At 42.7% G+C, this 22,442-nt stretch overlaps 2 protein-coding genes across 2 annotated transcripts in view; one reads left to right on the top strand and one right to left on the bottom strand.

Moving 5' to 3' along the window:
• The window catches only part of rapgef1b (Rap guanine nucleotide exchange factor (GEF) 1b), a 41,164-nt gene extending 26,772 nt beyond the window's left edge, over positions 1–14,392 (top strand). The window contains exons 10-26 of the mRNA XM_070850493.1: positions 1,582–1,784; positions 3,973–4,134; positions 5,945–6,091; positions 6,600–6,692; positions 7,711–7,796; positions 8,196–8,301; positions 9,008–9,083; positions 9,488–9,572; positions 10,111–10,203; positions 10,857–11,042; positions 11,829–11,913; positions 12,030–12,124; positions 12,230–12,308; positions 12,392–12,493; positions 12,600–12,697; positions 12,787–12,915; positions 13,176–14,392. Coding sequence (XP_070706594.1) covers positions 1,582–1,784; positions 3,973–4,134; positions 5,945–6,091; positions 6,600–6,692; positions 7,711–7,796; positions 8,196–8,301; positions 9,008–9,083; positions 9,488–9,572; positions 10,111–10,203; positions 10,857–11,042; positions 11,829–11,913; positions 12,030–12,124; positions 12,230–12,308; positions 12,392–12,493; positions 12,600–12,697; positions 12,787–12,915; positions 13,176–13,326 — 1,976 coding nt within the window. The 3' untranslated portion in view covers positions 13,327–14,392. The remainder of the gene's footprint in view (positions 1–1,581; positions 1,785–3,972; positions 4,135–5,944; positions 6,092–6,599; positions 6,693–7,710; positions 7,797–8,195; positions 8,302–9,007; positions 9,084–9,487; positions 9,573–10,110; positions 10,204–10,856; positions 11,043–11,828; positions 11,914–12,029; positions 12,125–12,229; positions 12,309–12,391; positions 12,494–12,599; positions 12,698–12,786; positions 12,916–13,175) is intronic.
• Positions 14,393–14,450: 58 nt separating this feature from the next.
• On the bottom strand, positions 14,451–17,182 carry uck1 (uridine-cytidine kinase 1). The gene is made up of 7 exons (XM_070850412.1): positions 17,033–17,182; positions 16,413–16,572; positions 15,935–16,031; positions 15,689–15,831; positions 15,517–15,611; positions 15,364–15,412; positions 14,451–15,277 (listed from the first exon to the last, which is right to left on the bottom strand). The coding sequence occupies exons 1-7, from the start codon at positions 17,120–17,122 to the stop codon at positions 15,084–15,086; spliced, it is 828 nt and encodes a 275-aa protein (XP_070706513.1). The 5' UTR covers positions 17,123–17,182; the 3' UTR covers positions 14,451–15,083.
• Positions 17,183–22,442: the final 5,260 nt, after the last annotated feature.

Genomic DNA, 22,442 nt, shown 5'->3' with positions numbered 1-22,442 from the left:
ATTATGTCATTCCATACAGTCGCCCCTTCCTGTTAGCTGAAACACTCATTAGAAAGTATGACTACATGCGTGCACGTTTTCATGTGGAAGTAAGTTTAAAGGGACACTCCACAGATTTTACACATCACGTTACAGGTCATGGTTTACAGGTGACTACTGCTCAGCCTGTGAGAATAGTTGGATAATATCTTCTGATGCTCTGGAGGTCTTTTGTCAATTCTGAGTAAATAAAACGATGATGTCATGGCAGTGATGCTGTTAGGCATGCGTCCTGCGTGAGTTCACTAAAGGACACGTGAACTCACAGCCGACACATCCCGCGGATCTTTTTTTTTTATATAATGCTTTGTGAACAATAAATCGGTGTTGAATCACTGAAATAAACAAAAGAACCCTCGCTGTCACAAATCAGTCATCGGATCACGTTTTACCCATGGCCTCCAGCCCGACTCATTACTGCTATTGTTAGCTTTGCACAGTCTGGACCATCGCTGTTGGAACTTTTCTGTGGCAACAAACCAACTAGATTCCATCACATACACAGGTTACCCACAAGGCCACCCTCTTTATTGCTATAGATAGATATTTAGGGTTTTGCTCATTTTAACTACTTTGTATACTGTTAGATAGTTAAATCTACAGCAGTGCATCGTTGTCTTTAAAATCATCATATGTTTGTTGCTGTCCTCTGAGAACCACATATTTTCAAAAAAGTCCACTTCTCATGAGTTCAGAAACAGCCTGTTTTCAGCTCTGTGGCGATGCATTTTCCAGCTAAGCCAAGAGGGTTTGAAATAGTTTGTTTAGTTTAAGAAGGAGGAGAATTTTCTCCATAAAGGAAGACTTCCTCCTTCAGTTTATCACAAACAATCATTAATAAAACATGTAGAGAAACATGGTTTTCACTGGACAGGAAGGGGATGAAAAATTGTGATCTGTAAAGTAACTAAAGCTGTCAGACAAATGTAGTGAAGTAAAAAGCACAATATTTCCGTTTGAGAGGAAGTGGAGTAGAAGTAGAAAGTTGCTGAAAATGAAAACAATCAAGTAAAACACAAGAGCCTGAGTAAATGTACATTCCAACAGTGGCTACTGTCTACTCACTACTGCTGCTGCATAACTATATTAATAGAAGCATTTTGATTAATATAATTATTTAATGTTTGTTTAGCTCATAGGGTTAGAAAATGTTAGACAATTAGGATATATATCGTATATAAGCATAGCAAAATATTGAGATATTAATTTATAAACCATAAAACACATATTTTATTGACCACCTGTTGGACCCGAAACTTCATTGAAAACCTATCAACATCTCTGCCATTGTGACATCATCAGGGCGATGTCATCTTGGGCTTGGAGAAGTTTTTGGCAGAAAGCCTTCTTTACAACAAAAAAAACACGTCTTTGTCCTTTGCTGTTTATGTTTTAACCATTTTCTTAAAATATGTCTCTGTAAGTCTCCCAACTTTGTAGAAGCGCATTACTAAATCGTCCCTTTAATGAACAGTGAGGAGTGTTAAGTCAAAGCAAACAAAATACACAATGTTTCTAATGTAATCCATCTCCCTCCTCCAGTCCTCCAGTACATGCAGTTTGTGGAAGACTACTCCGAGCCACAGCCCTCTGTATTCTACCAGATGCCACAGAGCGAGAGCATCTACGAGCAGCGCAACAAGCGCTTCCAGGAGGTCTACGGCTTCAACGACTCATTCAGCAGCACCGACTCAGTCCACGAGCCGCTGCAGCCCCCTGCATTGCCCCCGAAACAAAGGCAACTGGTAAGAAATCTCTTTGTCTGTGCAAATATGATGGCAGCGACTCTTTGGGAAGACCTAAACTTGTTCCTTTGATAATGTACCATTTCTAAAGAACTTACCAGGGTTAAAGTGAATAAGTGTCTTTTTACAAGTGGGTAGAAATAAACAGTTGGGTTAACTAATGTGGACTGTGTGAGCAAAGCTGTCATTTAAAGTCCTGAAATTGGTCAGTTCATCTTCCTTAAAACTTTGAGGCTGTGGATCCAGAGAGTGTAGTGAGGACAAGGTTACAGGCATGTGTGAACAACTCCGCGGTAGAGCTCAGTGAGTGTGCAGTGTCTTTGTGCTTTATGTTGGCTGTGGAGGAAAGAGTGGGAATGAATGCAGATTGCATTCTGGGGCTCAAGTACATTCCAGTGGTAATGCTCATCAATTTTCCTCCAAGCCGCCTCCTATCTTGTTATCTCTCTCACCTATTCAGCCCCTCCTCCCCACTCTCTATATCTCCCCTCCTTGCCGTTTTTGTAACGAGAACAGACACACACGGAGGTGTTTGGTTGTTAGTGGCAGATAAGACCAGCCTTTATCAGTCCCCCCCATCAGATCGAGGCCACTTATCTTAATCTGGGTCGGCGTCTGGGTTAATTGAGACAACTGTCTGACAGAGTCAGGAGGAGAGAGAGGAAGAAGCACGGTAGGATAGGTCATAGCAGGGGAGGGCGCGCTGTGATGAGCCATCACGTAATGAGAACGAAACCTTAAAATGATTCTTCTTACTACAGTATGATTGATGGGGTTCTGCATGAACACTCTATTTTCAGCCAAACTTAGAACAATTTAGTTTTATTTTCCTTTTCCATTGGTTTGAAGTGAATCACAGTTAAGCAGGGTTCAAATTGGATTCTGATTACAGTCGTTGGGTTGTTTGTTCGGTGTCAATCAAATCCGTTCGAACCATACCCACATGAAGCGGAGTAGGTGCGCGAGCCTCCTACAGCTTTCCAAATAAACATAATTTTTCAAATGCTTGTCTGTGAGTCCAACCCAAAGTAAACACAGAGGGTAGCCCCTGCCCCACATTTATGGGTTGAAATATACTGCAATTTCCCTGTAATGGTCGTCGCTGTAGAGCTACGAGCAAAACGCTGCGTTCAGTAGATGGTCCAGAAGCACCCTTTCCCCCCCCACTAATGCCTGCCATGCATATTTGAAGGTGACAAATTGATCTGTGGTCGGCCTAAAGCTTTGACTTAATTAGGACAGTACGTTGGTGAACAGTAAACAGATGACACTCCTCTCTGGGGGATAGCTACATGTACAGTATCACAACCCAGTAAAGAAAATAGACTGTGTGGCTGAGTGCCATTCCACCCAGGCCACCTCACAGAGTCTTTCTTCTGTTTCTTTGTCCATTGTCCTCTCTCTGCCACCACAACTGTGTATTCGGAGCCCTGTGACCAGCTTTTATTTTTATCATTCTTTTGTCTGAGCACACAGTCAGACCGAGCTCATCTCTGCTCCTGCCGCCAGGCCTAATCTGGCCTCATGTTTTGGACTTGATGAGCTCGTGGCCCAGTGGAATAAGCCTGTTTGCCTCCTCCATAAACCCATGTTCCAGGCTTACACGCTTTGGCGACTTTACACAGCTTTGAAAAAAAGAAAAAAAAAAAAAGTCATTTCAGCTGCCGTGTGGATAAGGAACTGGGGGGGAAAAAAACCCGAGCGGATAATATTGGCCCTGTTTAGAACGTGTTGCAGTTGGCCTGGATTCTGTAAAGCCCTTAAAGCTCAGGACATTAAAAGTTTATTGGACTGTCACAGTAGACGTAAATGTGTGTAACCTGTGCATGTCACATGACCCTCTAGCAATTAAGGCTTTCTAGGAAGAACTTTTACTGAAACATAACAGTGGGCCCATATTCAGTAACAGCTGTAGTCTCTTCCGTATTTACTTCCACAGCCAGTAAGCTGATGCTTCTCAACTAAACTACCAAAATCCCCCTCAGCTTTCACCACTTTGACTTTACTACTCTGCTGCTGAACTTTGATTAAATCTGCTCTAATTCAGTCTTGCTTACTAGTGTAATCAACTGTCCCCTTTTTCTCTTCTTTTTTCTCCCATAACACCCGTCCTTAACCTCCATTACTCTCACTCCCTTTCTTTTCTATCTCTTCTACCTTTCTTCCTCTCTCTTTGTTTCCGTCTCAGGCCTCCCACTCGTCCTCCCCCTCTTCCTCCTCCTCCTCTTCTCTCTCCTGCCACCTCCAGCCGTCTGTAGCGGCCATGGAGGAGGCGGGCTCTGGGCTGGGCCTCAGTATGTCCGTTTCTAACTCCTACCTGATTGGTCAAGCATCCTTGACCACACCCACGGTGAGTCCCCCCCCCCATCCCTCCACCTCCATTTCTCCACTTTGGCGTGGGTGCTGTGTGGTCTTGGACTGGTCCAGGGGCGGCTTGACCTGTGTGTGTGCTCCATATGTGATACAGTCTGTTTGTCTGCCCCTGCTCCTTTGAGGTTTCTGATGGGGCCATCCCTTAAGGGTCGGTGGTCCGGTTGCTGTGTGGTCCTTAATTTAGCTCATCAACCCGTCCATGTGTGCATTTGGTTTGACAGTGTGAATTTGTTGTTTTGTTGTGTGTTTTGTTTTACCTGAGGCATTAGATATGGTGCTACCATTGTGTGCTTCCTGTGGTCGTGAATGTGTGCAGTCATTCGTTGTGGGTCTTTGCGGCATCTCGCTAGCCAAGCTTGTGTGTTTTATGTGTCGCGCTGAAGCATTCCTTCACATGACAGGTAATTATTTGACCCTTTCCCTCTTTTCAGTTTGCCTCAGAGTTACAGTCGGTGAGTTGTGTGTCTGGAGCAGCTCGTCCAAATATCACAAGAGACTGTCAGGCCTTATAAGTAACAAACTTGCCTTTTGTTTCCACCATCAGCAAGTTCTTGCAAATGAGTTAGATTGTGGTTAATCAGTGCTATATTCAAGTTACTTAAACCTGACCCTGACCCCATAGCAGACCTGGCTAAGTTACCAGGGTTTGGTCAGTATTTTAAGGGGGGTTGACCCGTGATGACCCCTATGGTGTGCGAGCCACCCAAAGACACGATGTGGATCTCCCTCAGGATATCTCCAGTGGAATGCAGCTCCAGATGGACCTGATGGAAAACACATTCCTCCCATTTCTGCTCCTCTTCCTTCCTCTCCTCTCCTCCTCGCCTTTTTCATGCTCCTCTGTCCACACACTCTCTACTTTCTCCTGTCTGTCCAGCCTCCCCTCCACCCTACCTCATGCCCCCCAAATGCACACACACCTCCACACCTCCCATTCGCCCGTTTCTGTGGAGTGTTTGCATTCCTCCACTCACTCTGCCATGGTGTTTTTGGGGGATGACATGAGGGCGGCAAAGGCATGCCAGGAGAGCTGCTTTGCATATGATGGGTGGAAAGGGAAAGAAATATCCAGTAGTTCAGTGTAATGTGGAAGTGGTTAGTACAGTACAGTAGGACTTCACAACTTCAATAGAATTATTTAAGGCCGCTGCTACGAAATAAGGGGAGAATGAGTGGCCACAGTTTCCAGCTGATCCTGCATGTCTGTGCATGAACATGTGCATGCATTTGCACGCACGTCAGCGAAGTGTGTGCAGTGTTTATCTGGGATCTACGTACGCGCCGCTCTACGCCGGTATGCTGAAACAGGGCTCATGAGTGCAACATGTCGAAACAGGTTACCGCTACCTCCCTGCAGACAGGCATCTCCTCAGCTGGCCACACACACACACACAAGCATATTGTTAAGGCATCTCTGGTCTAAACACACATGCATACTCAGAGTTTATGCTAGCTTATCCACATGTTTCCCAGTTCAACATTTCTGTGTGGTCATCTTCCATGTTTTTTCACTGGAGATGTTTTTGTTGCCACTGGTTTCAGTTTTGTTTTTTGGGTATGAGTGTGTGTGCGTGCAGTGCAGTGCATTTCGTGTTAAGACGCATCCCTCCCATAGTCCAGGCATAATGGAGGTATCGGAGAACGAGGTGAACACTTTTTTTCCTCCGCTGCTACCTATTGTTCAGCTTCTTTTTCTATCTGCTCTGTCTTTACCTCTCTGATCCCTCAGTCCTGTCTTTTACTTTATTACTTTCCTCTCCTGCTTTCGTTCTTTCCACCAATCACAGAGCTTGGACCAAGTTGCCTTGACCAATGCCACCATTCTGGATGGCAGCGGGGGCGGGCCCAACGGTTCCCTGGCCGGCTCAATGGGCTCTGTGGCTGTCTGTCTTCCTTCTGAGTCTTCTCTCACTGACTCTCTCCACACCTCAGCGGTGAGCTTACAAAGAGTAGATTTTTGGAAGCACGAGCAGGATGCTTATGTGAACCAGCTCTCTAAAACAGATTCTAATATGTGACACTGGACCCCTTCCCTTGGCAGACTGGTGTTAGATTACAGGAGTTTGTTGTTCAGAATTGTTGTTCAGATGATAAAATAGTGACTCATACTGGCATCTTGTTGTCATTATCACTGCCCACAAACTGTCTGCTGTCTGATTATTGGTCTTAAAAGAATCCCAGTAGAGCATGTTGCACTGCATGTTCTTTTTGCCAGTAAATACTCCTACCTTTACAAATGATGCACTCCAGTGCCACCTGGTGGTCATGGCGATCCTGAGCCGGAAAACACACCGCTCACTACACAATACAATACCAAACCTCGGCTAGCTGCTACCTCTCCTCCTTAGCCACATATTCCCACTTGACGCCTGTAAGCAAACGCTCTGTGCCCCCTCTCTGCACCCTTACGCCTGGGTTTGTGTCCCTCCTCTTTTCCCGTAGAGCGAGAGCGCGAATGACGAGGGCGGGGAGGGGGAGTACGTCAACTTGTACTCATCCAGCCAGGCCAATGGGGAGCTGCCTCTCTCCCTCAGAGTAAGTAGCTGACCGCCACGGGTCAAAGGTCAATTCCATTTACACGTCCCATCACTTCAGGACCCGAATCAGTTTGAAGTGCGGTGATGGATTTGAAGTAAGGAGGCCTGTTTGACTGGCAGATATCACTCGCACCATTCATCTGTTGCAGCGAGCAGCTCTTATTGATTCATCTCTTGAACTGATGGCGCTGAAATGGAATGTGGATGTAGTCAAACCTGACTGAGCGTGCCTTAATGTTCACGGGTTTGCCTGCAAGGGACTCATGTGCTATGGTTGGTGTCTGTGGAAAAAGATGTCCATCTGTATGTTGCTCTGACTGCCTGGCTGGTGATTGCTGTCTCTCTGGCTGCGCTTCAACTGTAACGAGCGTTTAACCTTGTTCCAGTCTAACACCTGACATGTGGCTGCTCCAAAAGGGATTCTCAATGGTTCACCGGGTTTCAATTTTCCAATAACATTCCCCATAACAGCTTATGTGTACTTGTGCATGTGTGACAGCATATGTGTGTGAGTGTGTCTGACTGTGTTTGTTTTCTCTTGGGTCAGCGTGAGCATTCAGGTTGTATTGTAGGCATGTCTGGGTCATTGTGTGTGTGTGTGTGTGTGTGTGTGTGTGTGTGTGTGTGTAAGTGAGAGAGCAGAAGAGTAAATGTATGGATGTGTGGTTGTATTTATAGTTTTACATTTGGTGCCGTATCAGTGTGTGTATGAATTCCACCCTCTGGTATCTCTCTTTTGGATCTCATCTGTTCGGTTTTCCCCGCTCATACTGAGGAAAAGCTGCATTTTACCCATCAGCTTAAACCTCATCTAAGTCAACACTAATAGAGATAACATTCCTTGTAAACATAGTGATGTAGACATTTGAACATCCATCCTCCCCTCCACCAGCAGGCATGCACTGGTGGTTCATACGATCTTCTCACATCCTTCTGTCACTGCATGGAACCATTCACCAATGATGTTCCATGTTACGCACAAAGCAGATGTTGATAATTGCTTTTCCATTGATTAGGAAACGATCACAGCTGACGACGTACTTCAAGACCCCACCCCTCAGATGCCATCCACTAACAGCAAAGAGGCTTTGGACAAGGAAAGGTAAGTTATGACCCCTTATGTTAACATCATGTAAGTGGCATACGCTGTGTCCCACTAACTGTAAACAGTATGTACTATATACTAATCTTAATAGTAAATGTACTGTTATTGAATATCTTTTATTTTTTAAAGATGATGAATACAAATAGTTTGTTTTATATGGCCAACAGGCCAAAGATCCAAAGATATTCAATTTACTCTCATACATATCAAATATGAGTAGTTAGTTACATATCACATTTGAGAAGCTGAAACCAAATTTTTTTTTAGAAACGATTAATTGATTATTTTGAAATAGTTGATCAACTAAAAGTTTAAGCAGTGTGGCTTTGAGACTGTGGGTCTCAGAAAGCTGTGAGTTTTTCTGTGCTGAGGAGTTGTGTGGGTGTTTTGTTTTAGGAGGCAGAAGTCAACAGAGTCGGCCGGGAGCGACGAGGAGGACGTGGATGAGCTCTCCCTCATAGACCACAAGGAGATCATGAGCAGGATAACACTAAAACAAGAAGTAAGACAACAGCCACTGCTGATGTTGTGTGGCGTTTTTAGGAATCTGCTGTGACAGAGCTGCGGGGCACCAGCATACAAAGCAGATTTGATCCTGTTAGTGCAGCGCAGGCTAAAGGTCACTGTGAGTCACTCAGATGTGAAATCAGATCCTGAGATCCGCCACTGATAGCCATTGCTGCCCTCTGGAGTTAACTCTCCGAAACTGCAGAGCTGAAATTGACAAAACGCCCTCCACCCACGCCTCCTCCTCTTTTGTCCTGCGTGGTGCAGTCTGATAGACAGATGTGTGAAAACGCTGCTCGCCACCCCACAAGGTTAGGGCCAACGTGACAGCAGTGATTTACAGATAGAGATGGGGGAGATCAGACGTGGAGGGAGGGAAGATTTATAGCCTGTGATGACATTTAGCGGCGTTACAGAAGACATATTGCAGTGGTGGGGCTTTTATCATACACAAGTCTGACTTTTTCTTCGTCATCAGAGGAGCTGGTGCAGGACAGGGAGAGGTGGGGGCCTTTTTAGAGGGGTGGAAGAAAAAAAAAAAAAAGCAGGCAGAAGAAGGGAAGGTGCAAGCTACATTTGGCTTCACTGCATCACTCCACATCAACCCTAACCACTCTTTTCCTCCCTCGCTCCTCTCCATCTCTCTGTCGTTCATTTTCTCTCATTCTTCACGCCTCGCTTGCTCTCCTTAATTTTCCCAGAACGATGATGGCCCAGACGTTCGCGCTGGATCAGGAGATATTCTATTAGTCCACGCTACAGAAACAGACCGCAAAGGTACAGTACAGAACATTTTGATGCTCATTCTCACCCCGTGTATTTGCTATGTACACCACAGTATGCCACTGGGCTTCTGGGTCACTGGAACAGCTTTGTTTTGCTAGCATGACAGAGCTGCAGTCATTTTGTATTCAAAGACAGATTTACTCACAAAGTGTGATTCTGTAGTTTGACTGATGTGTTATTACTATGCTAAGTAGCATTTTAAATAGCTTCAATCTCTCTTTTGTTCAGTTATTTGCAGCGTGTCAGTCTGCGTGTGTTGCCTGATTATGTGTTTCAGCTTCAGACAGTGAAGTCAGAACTTTGGCTGCACTTGAACTGAAACATGCTGCTCTCCTTCCCCCCACCCACCTACACCCCCCCCCCCCCCCACCCACCCCTCTGTTTTTGCTCGACAGATCTTGTTTTGTACTGTGAAGCCTTTCTGACTACATATAGGACGTTTATAACCCCCGAGGACCTCATTAAGAAGCTACACTACAGATATCCTTTTCAAATCAACGTGTCACTCTGAGCTTGATTGCTGTTTTGTGGGTAGAAGGCTGTTCTTCTCGCCCAGTGATATTTTTGTTATGATCCATATTTACAAGGAAAGTCTTCTCTATCTTGTTCGCTCTCGCTCAGCTCTTTCAGTTACAAGCATTCATAGACTGAGACCTGCAGAACAACCGCCATCCTCTCTAAGTCTAAGTTACTACTGAAAATATATGGGGCTTTTTGTCATTGTCATTTTCTACCCTGTTTAATGGTACATAAGAGTCTATTTATACCATAAAATATAATAGGAAATAAGTTATTTTTTTAACTTCTGAATGGAACACTGTATAGGGTAAAAGCTAAGTAATTATTGAACTGATTTGTTGACCATGAAATGTCCTTATAGTGGACAGATGCACACTATTTTAAAGACCAAAGCTTGTCTCGTCACTTGATGAAGGATCATAAATGTCGAAGAGCTTGTAAACTTGTATTTTGTAGTCCACGTACAATATTGTTTTCTTTGTCCTTGACCACAAAGCACATACACTAGGTTCTGCCACAGTCCGGACACCTTCAAGAAGCGGGTCAGCAAGAACACATTCTTTGTGCTGGTTCGTGTGGTGGATGAGCTGTGGTGAGTAGGACTCAGTATTTCTCTGGAAAATCACTGAATTAATGAATAAAAGCAGCTGCATGTTTAGAAACATGGATTTTCTAGCTTTATATTGGACTGTGAATGCCATTATTTTGGTTGTCGCTTGTAAGCAAGGCTTTTAAAGAAAATGTACACAATGACAGTCTCAATGCAGTCTTTATAGTATCTACTAAGCAGGTCGGGGTTCCAACTTACAAGTCATAGACATAAGCAATCTGTGGGAAAGGATTGCGAATAGATATTGCTTAGCTTTAAAGGGTCATGAGCCAAAACTGTTGGGAACTAGTGTAATGAGAGAAGCTGGTTATCGGTACCTGTGGGCAAAGTCCATCATGTAAAGTCATGAATGATTGATTTGATGCTGGGATATAACAATAAAAGTATTTCTTCAGTGGTACTTCATTATTCTGTGCTGACAGCTATAACCACAAAATGTGCCTATTTCTGCAAAAGCATGCAGAGCTCTCTCTCTCTCTCTCTCTCTCTCGCTCTCTCTCTCTCTCTCTCTCTCTCTGCTCCAAATCGCCCTTAAATTGACGTTTTTTCAACAACCAATAGAATTACTTTCTTCTTTCCGCCTCCTCTGCTTGCCGCATCGCAAATTTGAATCGTTTAATTATCTAATCCTGCAGCTTGGTGGAGCTGACGGAGGACATCTTGAAGCAGCTCATGGACCTGGTGTTCACGCTGGTGTGCAACGGCGAGCTCAGCCTCGCCCGCGTGCTCCGCAAGAACATCCTGGATAAGGTGGAGCAGAAGAAGCTGCTGCGCTACACTAACTCCCTCAAGCCGCTCGCCGCCCGAGGGGTCTCTGCAAGGTACTGTGGGGGTCAAGGGTCGGCTTATTCTGACACTGGTGTCAGATGTGCTCTTAGTAAGCGTAGCTTAACACTGGGCTGAAGCCATTCCTATGGCTCACTGCTCCTGAGAACAACAGACAGTGTTTTGTTTATGACTGTTTGTAAAGACGGATGACATGACTGCTCCCCAAAAGTAAAGCCAAAACATCTCAGAGTTTATCCCAGTGACGATGTCACATTTCAGGTAGCTCCTCTCACAGTGATATGTGTTCAAGTGTTAATTTCTCTGATGAGTTTGGTTTTAAGTAATGTTGATGCTATAAAAAGGGGCTGTGGCGTCATGATTGGCAGCTAACCCGAGTCAGGTGGGTGGTTGCATTATACAGAAAGGTGTTTGTCATTTAGCTGGCATTTTGATAGTACAGTACAGTATATAGCAAGTATATAATAGTTTTTACAGTGTGTATGCATACAGAAATTTAGAGTGAGAAATATAAGAAATATAAATGACCATAAATACCAAACGTACAATATTACAACCACTTTTTCAAAATATTTTTTCCAAATACAGTGTTTCATATGAACCCATTTAAATTAGTTGGCACTAATGATTCACTCTTGGGTTAATTTTCCTTGTACAACATGAACAGACTTTCTGTAAAGCAATTCAGCTGCACCACAAAGAGTTACCATGATAGACCGGAGTTATTCCCTTCTATCCATTTCTTTCCTGTGGCTACAGCCAATTCGCAGTGTAAACGTTGAAGTTAAAGACATCAGCTAATAGTTTGTGTGTCCTGACAGGCCTGGAACTCTCCATGACTTCCGCAGTCACGAGATTGCAGATCAGCTCACTCTTCTTGACGCTGAGCTCTTCTATAAAATCGAGGTACAGTGGCCTCTTTGTGTTAAGTCCCGCCAGCATTTGTTGACACTGATTGCGTTTTGACGCAGAGCTCTACGGTCACTTCATCACAACTTTCAACCCTCCCTGTTTCCCCTCAGATTCCCGAGGTGCTGCTTTGGGCCAAGGAGCAGAATGAGGAGAAGAGTCCGAACCTGACTCAGTTCACAGAGCACTTTAACAACATGAGCTATTGGTAAGACCACAAACTAGATGCCCTCGTATCCTGCCTGTCCGTCATTGGTATTCCTGGCTTCCCTCCTCTGTGACACTACACTGCGTACTTCTCTTTATCCTCCAGGGTCCGCTCTTTGATAATTCAGCAGGAGAAAGCCCAAGACAGAGAGAAGCTGCTTCTCAAGTTCATCAAGATAATGAAGGTTAGTCACTATAGATTCAGATATCCCGATGTAACTTCCTCCTTGTTTGATGCTGTAACATTTACACAAATTTCCCATTACAGCACTTAAGAAAGTTGAATAATTTCAACTCCTACCTGGCAATACTGTCCGCCCTGGACTCTGCCCCCATCAGGAGACTGGAGTGGCAGAAACAGACCTCTGAGGTGAGAGGACCCTCAAAATCTGTGTCTCTAAATGTAGACATCTACTCCTGTTGATAATAGAGAAGTGTCATTGCTATTTCTATGATTTTCCTCTTTCTTTTTTCAGGGATTGGAGGAATATTGCACGTTGATTGACAGCTCCTCCTCCTTCAGGGCATACAGAGCTGCTCTGGCTGAAGTGGAGCCTCCCTGCATCCCGTACCTGTAAGTGAAAGAATGTTTGCACATATATTTGAGCGCATGTTTTTTTTCAGCCGAGAGCCACAGCTAGACACGACTCCTCCTTCTTGCAGGGGTCTCATTCTCCAGGACTTGACCTTCGTCCACCTGGGGAACCCCGACCTCATCGACGGGAAGGTCAATTTCTCCAAACGCTGGCAGCAGTTCAACATCCTGGACAGCATGCGGCGCTTCCAGCAAGTGTAAGTCCACCGGGATGAATTCGCATTAGGATGAAAAGATGCACGTGATCTTGATGTATGATTACAGAGCTTTATAAACATCGATCACAGTAATAAATGTCATCACTTATTTGCCACTGGCAGGCTGCACGATGTATGCCTACTTTGTTTTTCATTCAATTTTAATATCATGAAGCATCGCTGCCTCCTCCACGTGGGCTGTCTGTTTTCCTGCTAATGAATTCCTCCATTAATCAAACATCGACCTCTTCTCATCCCAGGCATTATGAGCTGAAGCGCAACGAAGACATCGTCTGTTTCTTCAACGACTTCAGCGACCACCTGGCGGAGGAGGCCCTGTGGGAGCTGTCGCTGAAGATCAAGCCCAGGAACATCACCAGGCGCAAGACTGACCGCGAGGAGAAGACCTAGGGCCCGTGGGCCTCCGAGACTGACCTCCAACTGTGCTTCATGACACTAACTCCACTTTACTACAGACTGAGAGAACGCTATCCGCTGGAGCTGATGGGAGACTCATTGTGGGGAATGCAGAACTACAGACGACTGAAGCGTGGCTGAGGTTTACAAAGAGCTTTGCCACTCGAGGAGATTATAATTGGGATTACTGTGGTTTGGGCGTTTAGATGGGGAGAGATTCAGTGACTATGGTGAAACGGGAGGAAGCCTGGTGCCAAGGAGGAGCGAAGAATCACACAGAGCGGACAGGGAGACGCTACGGAAATAACCAAAGTCTGCTCCCTGGGCTCTCTGTTTTAGAGTGGAGCTGTTGCGTGTGAGTGAGATTGAGCTTGAATGGTCCATTACTCTCCGAGTTGCTCCTTCCTCTTCCTTTTATGTATGTGCCATTTGTTGGTCAACTTCTGCAGCCCTCTCCTTGACTCACAAGCCCCCCCCCCCCCAAAAACAGCAGAACCTCGAGAGCGACCCACTCTGAACTGTGACGCCAACACGCAGGCCGCCGACCGGAGAATCTGCAGGGGATCTGCGTGAGGGGATTTGAACTTGAAGGGAGGACGACCATTAGAGACTGAGTTTGTTTTGAAACATTTTGTGTAAGAATCATGTATGGTTATGATATGTATTATATACAGTGCTCCTTTTGTTCTTAAAAAGGATGTTTATGCTTATGAGAAGAGCTTAGCTTCTCCCAAGTGCCATACATATGTGCACTAAAAAAAGCAAAGCAAAAACACAAAAAGATAAATTACTAAAGATGCTGTGATCTATGTATGTCATACTGAATCATTGTGTGCCGTGTTCAGGTGTAGAGAACCATCAGGCAATCACAATCATGTCCCAGTCATGTCGGCGTGTGAAAGAGTGTTTGTGTGTGAATGAAGTCCCCAGTGACTTGTGTGTTTGTCATTCCAAAATGTGCTGTAGTAAATCATTTGATTCCTTTTTGGGATAATTGTCAAAACCAACACATCACACTGTGCTATCAAACTCCAATAAAACATACAGCTCTGTTTCTATACATGCTGTGCTGGTCAGGAGCTTCATTTTCACTGTCAAAATTCAAATAAGCTTCACACTTTAAAACTTTAGAATTCCCATTTATTGTTGTACAGAATGGTCAGTGGGAAATTAACTTAAAAAAAAAATTAAGGCATGTATTCAACTATAAATGATCAAAAGGAAGCTCTCGGTACCAATTTAGGTGTGACGCTACTAAACCACACAGCCACTTGGAACTAATTTGATTTAAATAAATTAAACAGGAAAAGCACCAAGACATCTGCAACACATAAGTATTGATATAATTTAAATATAGTCTCAATAAAAAGCAACAAAGAAGCAGGTATAAATACAAGGTCAATGTGCAAAAGCATGACTGAAGTTAAACGTTTAAATAACTCTTCCTACCCTCCATGTCAGTAACCAGTCACCACTGAAAAATCAAACCGCGTGATGGAAGACTGTTGCATGTGAAAAGCATACTCTATTAGTTATGCACAGATAATTACAGTAAAATGAAGACATTGCAGCACTGAATGCTTTCACTGTGGGATTGTGGATAATTTTTTTTTTTTTCATAAAAAAGGCTGTAGAGGGTGAGACTGGCATCACAGTTGCTTACCCATCCAGCCCAAATCAGTAGAAGCAATCCCAGCTCGGCTCATATTCACAGTCTGGACGCATCCGTCCAGCCACACATCTACACAGTCTCAGTGAGGCCGACAGCTGGGCTCCAGCAAGACCCTCTTTCCCGGGGGATTAGCGGTACCGTTCTGCAGGTCGCCCTGCTCCGAAATGGCCCGTTTAAAGCCCCGTCCGTGGCCGTTGATGGACCCGCGTTGCCATTTGCAGATGTCGCCATTCAGGATGTCTTGGATGTGCTGTACGATGAGGTTGATGGCCACTGGTGAGAGACAGACGGTCTGTCAAGCATTCATGCTGGAGAAATTAGCAGAAAAGCATCATTTCATCAGGGAAAAAAACACTCACCCATGTTGTCAACTCCCCTTGGAATGATGACATCTGCATACTTCTTTGTCTGAGAAATAAAGCGAGGTAGTGATCGATAATGTCTGCTCAAAGGAGGTTTGTTGACAGACTCTGGAGAATAGCCACACAATCAGTGAGGACCATCATACTTACAGGCAAGCAAAACTCTTCAAAAGCGGGCTTGACAAACGTTGTATACTGAGTGAGGATCTGCTCCAGGTCTCTCCCTCTGTTCATGTCTCGAAGAACTACAGGAAAAATAGATCAAACTATTGATACACTGTGGAAACATCTGGAATATTGTATGTGGGGGAGACATTCGTACCTCTGCGAGACAGTCTGACGTCTGAATCTGTGTCCACGAAGAGCTTCATGTGGAACATGTCGCGCACTATCTGGGGGTAGAAGACCAGGATCCCCTCAAAGAGAACCACATCTGCTGGGTAAACTGTGATTCTGTCCTCCAACCTGGAAATATGCACACAGTTTTCATTCAGAGGCAACGATGACGCGATTAGCTCAGTAAAGACTGCAGAGAGCTGTTTCGTGATGTGAAATGTCTCCTTCCTACCTGGAATGGGTGACGAAGTCATACGTTGGCACTTCAACCACCCTACCCTCCACAATGTCCTTCAAGGTTTTATACATCAACTCATTGTCAAATGCCTCTGCAAGACATTAAATATATATTACCATGCATGAACACATTTATATACAGTACATAATTTAGACTACGTTCTTGAAGTGATTAGGAAAAAAGTATTGTCACATTAGTTCAGGAATTTGACAACCAAAATTGCAGATTCCTCACTACTAATATGTGACAGACATATTGTATGTATCATTTCTAAATATCCAGTAGGCCACAGTAATCTAGTACAAGACCCTGCAAATGTTGCAGTTTAATGGGGGGGGACTGGCATTACAGATGGCACATTGCTGATATTGTTATAGGGTTAAAAACAAGTGCAGTCCCATCAGGACCTTTGACTAAAAGCAGGGAGGGGTGTGTGCTGTTTTAAGGACACCACTCTGTAGCCTGGACCTACCTGGGTGATCAAAGTTGTACTGGCCCTTAAGCGCTTTCGCCTTTTGGTCAGGAGTAAGGACTCTGTAGAAGCTGTCTTGGCTTATAATAGCCACCTTCCTCTGGCGATGGTCCACCTTGTTCTGGCCCAGAAGCTCCATGATCTTGGCGCAAACTGTTGACTGTGGCAGAAAACTTGTTTCACTCAACTATTGACATTTATCATCTGTCCTAGTGCTTTATTGTGATAAAACTGCATGTCTATGATGGTGTCTTGGGGAACTGAAGTCCTAAAGTGTGGAATGACCTTCTCAATGTGACGTTTATCAGCTGACTCTCGGACTGACTGGCGCTGCGAGGGACTTGACAGATCTTAAAACAACGGCTAGTTAGCTATGTGGAGCTCTTTGGCGCTAAAATGTCCTAAGGAAGTGCTTGCAATGGCAGTAAAAACGAACAGAGCACAGATGCGCAAACTGGTCCGTATTAGAGAAAAATATAAAGAAAATATTAACAACACAAGTGGGCGTGTCAGCTGGTTTGACAGTTTACACAATGCTAACGCTGCTAGCAAACTAAGCTAAGCTACTCGGGATGCTAATTTCCGTTGTTAGGAGATTCTCCGGCTGAAAAAGGACCGACCTTGCCGCTGGCGGTTCCTCCGCTGACTCCTATTAGGAATGGGCGATGTCGTGGCCTCTCTGCCTCGTCTAGGGCTCCGAGGGCATCCATCGCAGTCCAGCTTTTGGAAAAAGACTGCCGAAATCTAGATAGCTTCGCTGGGTGCTAGCTAAGCTATCTTAGTAGCAACAACAAGGGGCTCTTCGCGCGAGAAGTGACGCGATTTCCACCAATGAATACAGGACAGTTCAGGCTGGAATTGTTCAATATTTACTTAAAACAGGATTGTTCAACACCTATACACATTTGGACAAAATATGATAAACTAGCACATACAGTGCAATCTCTTTGTTATATTTGTATATACTGCATAGCCTTTTTATTCTATTTATATTATATTATACTTATATAGGCACCTGTTGTTTAACTTATCTTTGCACTGTTGTTCTTGTTTTTTGCTGCTGCAAATTTGCAAATTTCCCCAATATGGGACCAATAAATGTTTATCTTATCTTATACAATCTAATCTACATATATAATGTAATGTTTCTGAATGCCTTTGGTTGTAGTTAGAAAATCTTCAGAATCCATGACAACAAATACATCAACAATTACAATGATTTGTGTTTATTATCAAATTAAATATAGACATCTCACAATATACATATAGAGTACAAACACTGCATTATTGTTTTTCTGGATCGTTGTCTGATTTCTCTGTATCTTCACCAGGTTGTGACTTGTCTTTGCGTGATTCCTCCAACACTATCTCCAGTGCAGCACTTCCTTCAACCCTCTTCACAGTTTCTCCTTTGGCAGCAAGGATTTCCTCAATGTTTCTAAAGCAACACAGCAGGAGTCATTCAGAAATATAGGCTTAGAAGTAGTATTGTAGAAGCAGTTATTAGTAAATCAAAAATACAAATTTCTCTAGTGCATTCTGAACAGTTTTTTGCTCCTTATATATACACTTAACGGGTTACAGATGTGTTGTTCATCAGTGGTTGCTAATGAATTTCCATGCACTTGGGAACTTGCATCCTTTGCCCAAACCGAAATTGTTATCAGTCAACTTAAATAGTATAAGCAGCACATGTACAGATGGCGTGACCAATATATCAACCTTATTACAGATATACTGGTATCAGCATACATGTATGTGGGCAAATAAATAACAAGAGTTTGTAGACTAGAAATTCCAACATGTTTGAGGAAATTTAGGAACAGTCGCCATTACAGAATTTGTCCACCAGAGTGCACTAATAAGTTCATTTTTCAACTCTTAAAATGCCCTGCGCAGTGCTCATCTATGTCCCAATTATTCATTTACTAAGTTTTAAGGATACTTTTAAAAAAAGGTTTGTTTATATTATGTATATGTCTTTAAATATCACTTGATATATCAGATTTTTCTTAACTCTCAAATACTGACATCAGTATCAGCGCCAATAATCATATATTATTATCCAATGCTGTGAAATACTGCTGGATGGTTGGATCCATTACACGGCATGACACATAAGGGCGCACATCAAAATGAGTGACAGCACAACACTTGTAATAGTTATGGTTTGGGAGATGTGACGAATCGATGACGTGTCCTGGTTGGTCCTAAAGCGCTACCAACCTCTTCCCCTCCAGGTCAGAGAACCAGCTGAGGTTATCAGCGATGATGTGGTGATTCTCACAGCCCGGACATGTCACTATCACAACACCTTTGTGATAAGCCAGCTTGGATATATTCTGCTTAGACCTCGTGGAGCAAACCTGAGAAAAACAATAACCCAGCCTGCCTGTCAGATACATGACTCCAGACAGGAGAGGCAACAGACAAACACAGACCAAGGTGACCAGAAATGTTTTGGTACCTTGCATGTGTAAATGAGCTGATAATGTGTTGACTGGATCTTTCCAACAGCGTCGCTCCTGATGCTCTGTGAAGCCGAGAATCCTCTGTGACCGCTAACACGAGCTTCACGTCTGTCAGCAGGTGAGAAAATATGAAAACTACGCAGTTGCAGCGAGGAGAGAAGTCCCGTCGGTGCTTCTGGAGGACTACACGTGAAGGCAGCACATAGCCTGGACCGTGTTGAACGACACCACCGACTGACGGTCAGTGTCGTCCTCGAAGACTCCGACACACGTAAAATATCTAAACTTTTACGCAAAACAAACATGACAGGTTCTGTCTAAGTATTTAAGGACACAAGCGTTTCTCGCGATTTCATCAACCCGTGGTGCGTCGCGGTTTGGTGACGTCACAGATGTTGACATTTTCAAAATTACCTTTATTGACAAATTGTTCTTACAACAAATTAAAGGTGATGGTGAATAAAAAAGTTGAAGGTGAAATGCAAATTGTTTGCATAAAACTAACGTAATTGTTAACAGACAAACAAAAAGGCATTACACGGAATTATGCAGTATTAATTGATTAAACAGATTGGGGTCAGTGATGAACGAAGTGCTCAGATTTTTACTTCTGTAATATTTACCCAGTCTGTGATAATACCACAGTGTAGAAATACACCATAGAAGTCAAAGTCCTCCATCCAGTGTTTAAAGAACAAAAGAATTAGCATCAAAATAAGTACCAAGAGTAAAAGTACGTACTATGCAATGGTCCATTTTAGAATAATGTATATTATGTTATTGAATTATAATTGTTGAAGAATTAATGTGTACATCACCTTAATGTTGCATTTTGTATTATTAATTTGAATCTGCAACGTAACAAGTAACTGAAGCTATGAAATAAAAGTAGTGGGGTAAAAAGTACAAGATTTCTATACAGATTCTTAGATCTGTTTGACAGAATCATAAGAGCTTTTTTGAGTCAGTGTTTTTCTGTGAAAGTTGTAGTTACATATAGGTTAAATATTGCAGTTGTGGAAAATAACTAAGAGGGTCAGTAACAAGGTGTATCAATAAAAGTGTAAAGATAATCCTGTATCGATGTTCAGATGAGGATAGTTATACAGTCTTAATCTTGTGTTTAAATCACCAGGTTACCAACATACATGAATTTTAGTTCTAAATTCTGCATCACAATGAAGAGCCATTTTAAGGAGTGATGTATATTTTTAATATACAACTGTGCTGCCACAAGTGTCTCTCCTGTTACTTACATTTTCTTCCTGTCCCTGGTCAGTGGAAAGTTGTCATGTGAAGGCAGTCTTGCAAAAGAATAATGATATTGTTTGCTTCGAGTTTATTTTTAACAGTAACGATGGTGCACGTTTATATTCAAAGACAAAATCCAATTTAAGTTTTGGTTAAGTAAATGTGTGAAAGAGGGTATTTCTTTGAACACAACCTCTCAGTCTCATATGACACTGAGATGTATCTCTGAGATGTACAGTGTGGCCCAAGTCAGTATTAGTATTATTATTGTACTGGGTTCTGGAGCTATCATCGCCTCATTGTTTTTTAATGCTTAAGAGGGAATAGGGGATTATGCATTTTTTGCCTTTGTCCCAACTGGCTGAGGCCAAGGCTGCTGCAAGAGTGTACAGTTGAGATGAATGATAATCAGCACAAATGACAAATTTAGCGACCTGGTGGTGACTGAAGGGTGCGTTGCTTAATTCTGATCGGAAAGGTGCAGAGAGCTTGTTTAGGGGAAACTGCAGTCAGTCTGAAACTGGAAGGCCTCCCAGTGCTGACACACTGCCTCTTTGTTGAGTCCATGTGCAGTTTTTGTGAAATGTATGCTGAAAACTGATCATTATGCCAGAACAAAAAGGGATGTCATAATAGAGCTTACGTACAGTATATTATACCTACTTACAATAAAACTGGACAGCATAGATACAGACAGAATAGGTTCTTTTATACTAGAACCTAGACAGAAATGACAAGAGGTTTGATTGTCTTCTTTGAAACACATGATCCCCAAATGTTGCTGGTTTGACATCACACCACATCTGATATTCTGCACAATTAATTTTTACAGGAAGCATTCATTCTTTATTTATAAGATCTCACTTTAAGCAAACATTTATTATTTAATAGGAACGATCCTCTCTTAAAAGTTAGATTTTAGATCTGGTCAGTGGGTATACAATGTTTGAAATGAAGTTCACACATTTGCCACAATACTTTTGATCATAAGGAGTGAAGACCTTATTTAAATGTATTGTGCATAGCTTTGGAGTTAACGCTTGGCTATATTTCACTTCATTTCATGCCTTGTGTGGCTTTTGATTAGCACATTCTCCTCAATTATTTTTATGATATATGTTGTTATTCCAGATTATGATCTGGATTGGTGACATCAGACACACTGAGTTGTCTTAATGTACAGTGAAATCACATATGTTGCAGAGATTTTAAAATTAAAGAATACTTTCTCTCTCACGTTCCCATACTGAATACTTACATTGTTAGTGTTGCACATTATGATTTGAAAAAATCATGGCCATGCCAATATAGCTAATTTAATTTGGTACAGTAAAAGGCCACTATGAAGTCAATACAAAGCCATTTAAACACAGTAATATCTTGAAGATGTGCTGTTCATGTTTACCTTTATTGTACAGCAGTCTATGGAATTGCAATGCAAGCATTTATCAGGTGTAACTGCGATACTGAAATAAGAAAATAGCAGCATAGCAAGACATGCACCCAAAAATAAAACACTTGCCAAAATCATGGAAAAGAAAGGAAGAAGCAATAAGAAAACACTGAAAAGAAAGGTCTGATTAGAAAAATATGCATTGTCTTCCAGTCACAATCAAGTAAATTTTACAAGATTTTCTTCTCTGTATCACTTCTAATTTTACATTTTTAGGTAGAAGTTCTTTATTTGTCGTGTCCATAGCAATCTCAGACTCCCTGCAACAATGCTCACACAATAGTCCTACAGAGAAAAACATGCAGGTAAAAGTCAAAACGAGAAAGCTAAGGCAAAGGAACGAAATTCTGTTTCTCCTGGTCTCTGGTGCAAAATAACAGAAGTATGAATGATACAACATTCAGTGGAGTGAACCAAAAAATCAGACCACACATAAGGTGTAGAGTACAGATAAGATACGAAACAGGTATAACACAAGATACAACAAGTACATGCAAACATGTACTGCATCAACAGAACTGTACAAGAATTATAAAAATATAGATATAAGTAAGTGTGTACAAATATAAAGTGAGGTAGTTCTTTAGCAGCAATAAAAACAGCAGCTTTTGGGTCTCTGAGGATATTAATGCATACAGGGTATGTATTATTATTATTATTATTATTATTAGGGTATGTATGTAGTGAGATGGTAGAAGACAGAAAGTGTGGTGGGTAAGTATGAAAAGGGTATGAAGGGACTAGTGTAGGTGTATGTGTATCTGAGAACTTAGACATAAAATAGTGCAGAATTGAATATAATATTGGTAATATTGGCAGACGTACAGTAATCATGAAGCTGCAATGAAGACAGGT

The sequence above is a fragment of the Pempheris klunzingeri genome, chromosome 19 (genome assembly GCF_042242105.1).
Source record: "Pempheris klunzingeri isolate RE-2024b chromosome 19, fPemKlu1.hap1, whole genome shotgun sequence".
NCBI lineage: Eukaryota > Metazoa > Chordata > Actinopteri > Acropomatiformes > Pempheridae > Pempheris > Pempheris klunzingeri.
Note: the sequence above shows the minus strand (reverse complement) of the source record. Positions and strands in the feature narration are given on the sequence as shown.